This window comes from Natrix helvetica (genome assembly GCF_964273705.1).
Source record: "Natrix helvetica genome assembly, chromosome: Z".
Classification (NCBI taxonomy): Eukaryota; Metazoa; Chordata; class Lepidosauria; order Squamata; family Natricidae; genus Natrix; species Natrix helvetica.
In genome coordinates this window covers 142,777,776-142,786,539 of record NC_138554.1, presented here as the reverse complement: position 1 = coordinate 142,786,539, position 8,764 = coordinate 142,777,776, and the positions used below count along the sequence as shown (strand labels likewise).

Sequence of the window (8,764 nt, the reverse complement as noted above, 5' to 3'; positions counted from 1 at the left end):
AAGCCTCTTGGGAAAGCTGGTGGGGAGCCAGCGATCTCTCTGGAAACCTGGCTTGTTCTCAATGGGGTTCCTGATCTGATTGCCTGACTGCGCAGCAAGCCAGCCCCACTTCATTCGGGGGGGGGAAGACCTCCTGGGGGAGGCAGCCACCCCTCCTGGGGCCCCGGGGCCCTTGCAGACGTCTGCTCGCCGCACTGCAATGGGGGAGGGAGGGAGAGAGGGAGGGGGGGAGCATGCTTCCCCTCCCCCTCCCTCCCTCCCTCCCTCCCACTGGGTGTAGGGCTGCACCTGGCCCCGTGTTGAGAAATCCCCCCCTCCCTCGGAAGGGACTTTGTCCCCCTGAGCCCAGAGTCCCTGGGGCTGTTTGTGGACTTAAGGTGGGCCTGGCACCCATCAGGCACTGCCCACCCACCTCCCAGCCCCGTGCCCTGGGGTAGCCAACGGCTCTGCGCTGCCAGGACCTGCCCCCTTCCACCTGCCGGGATAGATAAGTAGGAGCAGCCCCACGGGAAGGGCTGCTGAAGCAGGCGACGCGTCACCTCCGAAGCCACAGCCCAGGCGGCCCACAAGTGAGGGGTGCTCGGAGGCAGCCTTGGGGAGGGAGGGAGGGAAGAGGGGGGAAGAAAGGAGGGAGGGGAAAAAGGAAAGAAGGAAGAAAGGAGGAGGAGGAGAAGGGGAGAAAGGAAGAGCAGGAGGAGGAGGGAGGGAAGAAGAGAGGGAGGGAAGGAGGGATAGGAAAAGAAAAGAAGAGCAGAAGGAGGGAGGGAAGGAAGGAAGGGCAGGAGGAGGAGGGAGGGAAGAAGAGAGGGAGGGAAGGAGGGATAGGAAAAGAAAAGAAGAAAGGAGGAAAGAAAGAAGGAAAGAAAGGAAGGAAGGTCCCTGGGGAGGGGGTGCAGGTGAGGGTCCCTGAGAGATGCTGGGTGGGAACTTTCTGAGGAGGAGCTGTCAGCCCACTGCCCACCCATGCACCCTTTGTTTAGAGGGGAGGGTGTGTGTGTCTCAAGCGCTTGAATAATTGGCAGGGTGGGAGGCTCAGCCACAAAGCGCTTGGTGGCTCCACAGGTCTGCCACCGGGGGTGGGGGGAACGGGGAGGGACCCTTGCCTGCAATTGAACTGGATGGAGAATTGGAAAGATGCCCCCCCTCTCAAGCAATAAGGACCCCAAAGACAGGTCGGGGCTGGGGTGAACTGTCCCAGGGGACACAACCCCCCCTGCAGCCCCCCAGTCCCCATCCATGTTTTGCAATCCCCCCCCCAGACATAAGAGCGGAGATCTTGACCCAAAGTTGTGCCAGGATGCCTGGCTGCCTACTGGGCAGTGAAAACATGGAATGTTTTAAGCCATGAGACAGATGGATTCCAAACACCCTCCTTCCTTCCTTCCCTCCTTCCCCTCCCTCTTTCTCCCTCCTTTCCTTCCTTCCCTCCCTCCCTCCTTTCCTCCTTGCTTGCTTCCCTCTTCTTCCTTCTTTCCTTCCTGCCTCCTTCCATCCTTCCCTCTCTCCCTCCTTCCCTCTCCTTATTGCCTCCCTTCCTCCTTCTTCTCTGTTCTTCCTCCCTCCATCTTTCCCTCTCCCTCCTTCCCTCTGCTTCCTACCTCCCTTCCTCCCTTCTTCTCTCCTTTTCCTTTCGTTCTTCTTTTCCTCTTCTTCCTTCTCTCCTTCCTCTTCTTCCTTCTCTCCTTCTTTTCCTCTTCTTCCCTCTCCTTCTTGCCTGCCTTTCTGCCTTTCTGCCTGTCTCCCTTCCTCCTCCTTCCTTTCCTTCCTTCCTCTCTCCTTCTCCCTTCTCCCTTCCTTCATTCCCTCTCCTCCCTCCCTCCCTCTTCCCATTTCCCCCTCCCCACCCCCTTGGCTCCATTAGCCAGAACGCTGCTGCCTCCGGTACAGCTGAGGTGCATCAGAGCCGAACAGCAGAGAGTTTGCAGCTGGGAGGGAATAAACTCTTAGCGTTGGCCACGTCTCTCTGCTGCCTGCGAGTTCCTCCCACATGCCTCTTCTTCCTCCAACAGGCCCGTCGCAATGAGGATGCTGGTGGCCTACGTGGTGGGAATGCTCTGTCTTTTCGTCCAGGCCATCCAGGGTACGCTGCCCCCTCTGAGCCAAAAGGCGGCCTCCATTTTCTCTGACTTGAGCCCTGCGGAGCTTCGGGCCGTCCGGACGTTCCTGATGAGTCGTCCTGAACTGGGACTCCAACCGAGCAAGGGGGGGTCCCTTGCCAAGAACAGCCTCTTCCTGATTGAAATGCTCCCTCCGAAGAAAAGCCAGGCCTTGTGCTACCTCAATACCGGCACGGAGCCCCCGCGCCGGCGCGCCCGAGCAGTGGTCTTCTTTGGCACCGGCGCCAAGCCCAACATCACTGAGTACATCGTGGGGCCGCTGCCCGTGCCGAAGTTCTATCGCCCATCTGGCCAGCCGGTGCCTTTCGTCACCAGACCCATGACCCAACTGGAGTACAAGCTGGTCTTTGACAAGCTGACCGAACTCCTGGCCCCCCTAAACCAGTTCCTGAAGGACGTCTCTGGCTTCAGCCTCCAGGACTGCCAGGACCGATGCCTGACCTTCACCGATATCGCCCCGCGTGGCCTGGCCTCTGGGGAACGGCGGACATGGATCATTCTGCAGCGTGCCATCGAGGGTTTCTTCCTGCACCCCGTCGGGCTGGAAGTCCTGATCAACCACAAGGAGTTGGACCCTGCCGGCTGGTCCATCGAGATGGTGTGGTACAACGGACAGTACTTCGGCACACCACAGGAACTGGCCCAGCAGTACGCGCAGGGCAAAGTGCCCATCGTTCGGCTGGTTTCCCATCCGGACCAAACCCTCTTCTCCAGCTTTGTGCCCCGCGGGGAGTTCAACGCTGGGCCCCCGACCGATGTGCATGGTGCCAAAGTGTGTGAACCACAGGGACGACGCTATTCCGTGCACGGCAACCTCGTGGAGTACAGCGGGTGGAGCCTGGCCTTCCGGTTACGCACCTCCACAGGCCTGCAGCTTTTTGATGTACGATTCAATGGGGAGCGCGTCGCCTACGAGGTGAGCGTGCAGGAGGCCATTGCCTTCTATGGTGGGAACTCCCCGGCCACCATGCAAACCAAATACATCGATGTCGGATGGGGCATGGGAAGCGTCACTCACGAACTGGCTCCGGGCATTGATTGTCCGGAGACGGCCACCTTCATGGACGCCTACCACCACTATGACGCCGATGCACCAGTCCACTACCCCAGTGCCATCTGTATTTTCGAGCTGCCGACGGGCGTGCCCCTGCGCCGCCACTTCGACAGCAACTTCCAAGGAGGTTCCACCTTCTACGCAGGCCTGGAGGGTCATGCCCTGGTGATTCGTACCACTTCCACCGTCTACAACTACGATTACATTTGGGACTTTCTGCTCTTTCCTAACGGCGTACTGGAGACCAAGGTCCACGCCACGGGCTACGTCCACACTTCCTTCTACACGCCCGAGGGGATCCCCTACGGCACCCGTCTCCATACTCACTTGTTGGGCAACATCCACACCCACCTGGTACACTACAAGATTGACCTAGATGTTGCAGGTGAGTTCCCTTTCCCACCCCAGATGGAGTGGTGGGGACCTGGGTTCAAATCTTCACCGTAACGGCCGAACTCTTCTGGACAGAAGTTTTTCGTCCAGTCGGCCATGTCCGTGGAAACAAAATCATCATCATCTTTTAATGACCCCACGATCCAGGGGTGTCAAACTCGATTTAATTGAGGGCCACATCAGGGCTGGGGTTCACCTTGGGGGGCTGGGGTGGTTGTGTCCAGTTCGATGTTGTTCATGTCGGTGGGGTGGCTGTGTTGGCCCGGGTGGGATCCATTGTCTCCATGGGATGGTGGCTGCTTCTCACTGACTCCAGGGCAGCCCCATAGATCTAAGGCTGACCGTGTTCAGGCCCTGATGGCTGCCACCAAATTTTAGATCAGTGTCCTGCTGACCTGAGGTGCTGGGGGCCAGTTCTTCGCTGTTTCCAGGGTAGCATCATGGGCCGGATCTAACTACAACACGGGCCGGATCTGGCCCCCGGGCCTTGAGTTTGACACCCCTGCCATAATCCCTTGTGGAGTCTGAGCAACTGAGTGGAGCTAGCAGAGTGTTTTACTGGCTGGATGCCTTTCTTGTCACCAATGCAGAGTTTGGTTCAGCAGAGATATTTTCATTGTGCCCAGAGAGAGAATATCGGCCCCTGCCTAGGATTGAACTCACAGCTTTCTGATTGTGAAGTGAGACCTCCCCCTCTAGGCCACCGCACCACTCCATGGAAACAAAATAGGCTCCGGGAATAGTTTTCCTTGAAGTAACTTCCTTTATATGGGGCCCATCTCCAAGAGGTCCCGTCTACAAAAGATTGTCCTCTCTCTTCTGTGGTGAAGGGTGCAGTTTTAATGTTCTCCAAAGCTCGTTCTTTGGGTGGCAGGCTCTTTGTCCTGCCTGTGACTACAACGCCCACCACTGGAACTCAGGTGGTTTGCTTCACATCCTCCCGATTCCATCTTCCAACCCCAGGGGGCCAGGGGAGGGAGATCAATCAATCAATCAACCAATCAGAATGGAGCCAGAAGGGACCTTGGAGGTCTTCTAGTCCAGCCCCCTGCTCAAGCAGGACACTCCATGCCATTTCATGCCATAGGTGGTTGTCCAGTCTTTTTTTAAAAAAAAACAAAACAAACCTCCAATGATGGGGCACCTGCACTTCTGGTGGCAAGCAGTTCCACTGGTTAATTGTCCTCCCTGTTAAGAAATTTCTCCTTAATTCCAGGTTGTTTCTCTCCTCGGTGAGTTTCCATCATTCATTGTTTCTTGCCTTGCCTTCTGGTGCTTTGGGAAATAAGTCGAGCCCCTCTTCTTAGGGGCAGCCCCTCAAATCCGGGAAGACTGCTACCATACCCCCCCCCCCCTTAGTCTTTCTTCTCTCAAGACGACACAAATCCTACAACCATTCTTCATCTGTTTCGGTCTCCGGCCAATGGTGGGTTCCTCTCCCTGTCGCTACCGGTACACTGGTTACAGGGCCAGGTATCCTGTTCGTGCATGCACGCTGCCCACCCAAGCACACTCCATCACCCCTGCCACACCCAGCTGCTTGTTGGAGGTCACGTAGGCGCCGCATGCTGTGTGTGTATGTGCAATTGGCCGGTTGCTCTAAAAACAGGCATAGAACGCGGGTGGGTGGGTGGGCCAAACTGCCCACTCTACCGGTACCGTCAGCTGCTCCCGGCTCCTACTGGTACGGCGGTACCAGTAGTACTGGCTGGAACCCACCACTGTCTCCGGGCCTTCAATCCTCTTAGTTGCTCTTCTCTGAACTGTTTACACAGCCCAGGATTGTGTTGCTTCAAGGCAGGGCCCTCACTCCCTAGCTGTCATGGAAGAGTGACGAAATACACACCGGTCTTGGCTTTCTTCGCAGGGACGGCCAACAGCTTTGAAACGGTGGATGTGGCCTTCGAGAACATATCTCTCCCCTGGCAACCGAGCCACCGACTGGTGCAGCCACGCTTGAAGCGGGAGCCACGCCTCCGCGAGCGCCAGGCCACGTTCCCCATCGGCAAGCCCCTGCCTCGCTACTTCCTGGTCTCCAACCCCAGCCAGAAGAACCACTGGGACCACCCGCGTAGCTACCGCATCCAGATCAACTCCCACGCCGGCCTCGTCTTGCCGCGTAATTGGAAGGAAGAGAATGGCGTCCCCTGGAGCAGGTGAGCGAGGATGGGGTAGGACGCAATCACGATTGTGCAGGGGCCACGGCCTTTCCAGATTGCCACCCCCCAAGTCCTCCCAAAGGAGAGTGTTCTGACCCAGCTCCCCAAACATGACACACCCTCGGAAGTTAACTCATCCTTTATTCAGAGCGCCGGCAGCCCTGGAAAAAGTTTCTCTCTCAACGCCGGCTGGCCGGAAGATGAATAGTTATCTGCCACCTCTGTTCATCTCTGCCCCCTGCCTATTATCCCCAGAGCTAGGGTGGGGCTTCGCTAGCAGAAGTGGCTCTTCCATCCCCAGGACCGGCCCATAGATTTCCACTGCTCTCCTCTCCTCTGCCTTCTGCACATCCGCGCACCAGGCATTGGACCTGGCTGTTCCTCCTCTTCCTCATCAGCCACCTCCACACCTGGGAGCTGACAGGCAGCCCAGGCTCACCTCTGCCAACTCCATTCCCTCTTCCCTCTTTGAGCTCTCAGGTTGACTTGATGCTGACCCTGACTCCCATGCCTCCTCCTCCTCCTCCTCCTCCTCCTCCTCCTCCTCCTCCTCCTCCTCCTCCTCCTCCTCCTCCTCCTCCTCCTCCTCTGATTCGGCTGCTGGAGGGGCTGGCGGCCAACAGGCCACAACAGAGGGCTTCATGCAATATCCCCAGACAGAGCGAGATCAGAGCAGGGCAGAGCTGGGGATCTTCTTTCCATACGGCCAGCTTTAGAGTAGAAGAATAAAGGGTCTCTGCCCTCTAGCATTCTCTTCAAGGGTGATAGCAAACAAAATGGGAAGGCGGCGACCACAGGCACTTCAGATACAAGGCTGGGTTGGAGAGCAGCATGGGCCGAAAAAGCAGAGCTGGATTTAGGGAAACAACCAAGGCAGCGTCCCCCAGTTCTTATGGGGAGACTCAACAGCAGCATGGTGTGGGGAACATTGGGAAATGGGAGGGGGCACTGTTGCAGAGTCGCGGGACAGGATCATGGAGGGCTCCGGGTTGCTGGATGGTTCTACAGTATGGAAATGTCAACACAACGGTGATGCATGGTGCTGCAGAGACAGAGGGAGGCAGTGGTGGGTTCCGGATCCCCGGTACGGTGCAATGGGGCCCGGCATCTCCCACATGCATGCACGCAGCATGTGCGCATGCATCATGTGCTCATGTGGCATGCATGCATGCGGCATGTGGCATGCACGCATGCGGCATGTGGCATGCACGCATGCGGCCTTACCTCTGTGACGCCTCTGTGATGCTCCAGCTGCTCGGCGGAGCGTAGTACAGGTGCCATATGCTCCGTGCGTGTGCAGAAGCACCAAAGAGCTCAGAATACAGGTAAGGAGCTTGGGCAGGCGGGTGGGCCCTCTGGAGCACCGTACTGGAATGGTACCCGGTGCTCCCAGCAGGCACCGGTACACCCGTACAGGGGCGTACTGCCTGCAATCCACCACTGGAGGGAGGGCATTGGGATCTTCGGACACAGGTGTTTCATCTAGACAGGTAGGGCAGGGTCACCCCGGCCACACCTGGAGCTTGAGACAGGACATCCTCTTGGCAGGTACCACTTAGCGGTGACTCAACAGCACGAGAACGAAGGCGTCAGCAGCAGCTTGTACATCCAGAACGACCCGTGGCACCCCAGCGTGAGCTTTGAAAACTTCCTTCGGAACGACGAGAGCATCGACAAGCAGGTCAGAGAGAGAAGGTTGTGTGTTTGTGTGTGTTGTTTCTGTGTCTGTGTGCGTTTCTAACTGGAGATTTCTTTCTGACAGGACCTGGTGGCCTGGGTGACGGTGGGCTTCCTCCACATCCCCCACTCGGAGGACATCCCCAACACGGCCACACCCGGCAATGTGGTGGGCTTCCTACTGCGCCCCTTCAACTTCTTCGATGAAGACCCCTCAGTGGCATCCCGTCGCACAGTCATTGTGCGTCCCAAAGAGGCTGGGGACGGAGTGCAGATTCAGCGCTGGACTCCAGAGAGCCCGGGACACTGTGTGACGAAAGTGCCCTTCAGCTACAACGGCACCTACAGCCCCATCTAGCTCAGCTGGGACCTTCTGATCATGGAACGCCACTGTCGCCGGTTCGAAACACACCTTCTGAAGGACCTCATGTAGTGATGCCCCTGGCCAGGCAGAGGGTCTGTGGGCAGAAAGACTGAGTAGGAACCTGGCCATGCTGCCTCCCCCCACCCTTGGTGTTCTCCCTGCTCCAGATCCTTTCCAGGACTAGCTGTCCCTCGACTGCCAGCAGCTGGCGCTGATTCTTCCTCACTTCCTTCCCCTCCTGGCCCATTACTGACTGCAACAAGGGGCAAGGGACCACAAGGGGGGAGTCTCAGGACTTAAGGATTGCAGGTATTACACCTCTATAGTCCCGCTTCCCCAGAGGGTGGCTGTCGGAGCAGGGCTTCCCCTGTGGGCCACGGGAATCCTCTGCCCTACCCACCAGGGCTGTCATCAAAATAAATTGAAATAAACCTTTCGAAGCACAGTCTACACAAATGGTGCCACACACAAAACTCTCTCTCAAAGGGCAGCTCGGGGTATAGAAGGCCAAGAATATTGAACCCCTAGAACAGTGAGGCCGAACCTTTTCGGCACTGAGTGCCCAAGCTGGAACCTAGGAGCATGTGTGAGTGTGCTGGAGTGCCGGAAACCCGAAGACCAGCTGGCTGGCACATGCATGCTTGGTATTGCCTGACATTTTTGGGGATGTTTTCAGACCGTTTTAAGGGCTTTTTCAGGTCATTTTTCCGCTGTTTTGGGCCGTTTTCAGGCTGTTTTCCATCACTCTGGCACCTGCGAAAACATACATGCCAGAAACAAGAAGAGCAGCTGGCAATGGTGCGTGTGCCCACAGAGAGGGTTCTGTGTGCCACCTCTGGCATGCATGCCATAGGTTCACCATCACAGCCCTAGACCCCCCCCCACAGCCCATGTGCCACTGAAGGCCCCACCCACAGCGCCAATCAACAGCAACTCACCTACCCATGTGGCTCACGCAGCCACAACACCCGCAGTGGCCCTCCCGGTCACCACACTCTGC

General features: G+C 57.5%; 1 protein-coding gene across 1 annotated transcript; it reads left to right on the top strand.

Annotated features, from left to right (window-relative positions):
• The first annotated feature begins 409 nt into the window (after window positions 1-409).
• Window positions 410-8,200, top strand: LOC309381324 (diamine oxidase [copper-containing]-like). Its single transcript, XM_081932211.1, has 5 exons — window positions 410-569; window positions 2,010-3,556; window positions 5,432-5,720; window positions 7,272-7,404; window positions 7,486-8,200. Exons 2-5 carry the CDS (start codon window positions 2,020-2,022, stop codon window positions 7,756-7,758), a joined length of 2,232 nt encoding a protein of 743 aa, XP_081788337.1. The 5' UTR covers window positions 410-569; window positions 2,010-2,019; the 3' UTR covers window positions 7,759-8,200.
• Window positions 8,201-8,764: the final 564 nt, after the last annotated feature.

Bases quoted from the DNA above. Each gene is read 5' to 3' on its own strand.
- LOC309381324 (XM_081932211.1), top strand. From the start codon at position 2,020: ATGAGGATGCTGGTGGCCTACGTGGTGGGAATGCTCTGTCTTTTCGTC. The intron at 5,721-7,271 runs GTGAGCGAGGAT...TCCTCTTGGCAG, and splicing joins AATGGCGTCCCCTGGAGCAG to GTACCACTTAGCGGTGACTC. The intron at 7,405-7,485 runs GTCAGAGAGAGA...TCTTTCTGACAG, and splicing joins ACGAGAGCATCGACAAGCAG to GACCTGGTGGCCTGGGTGAC.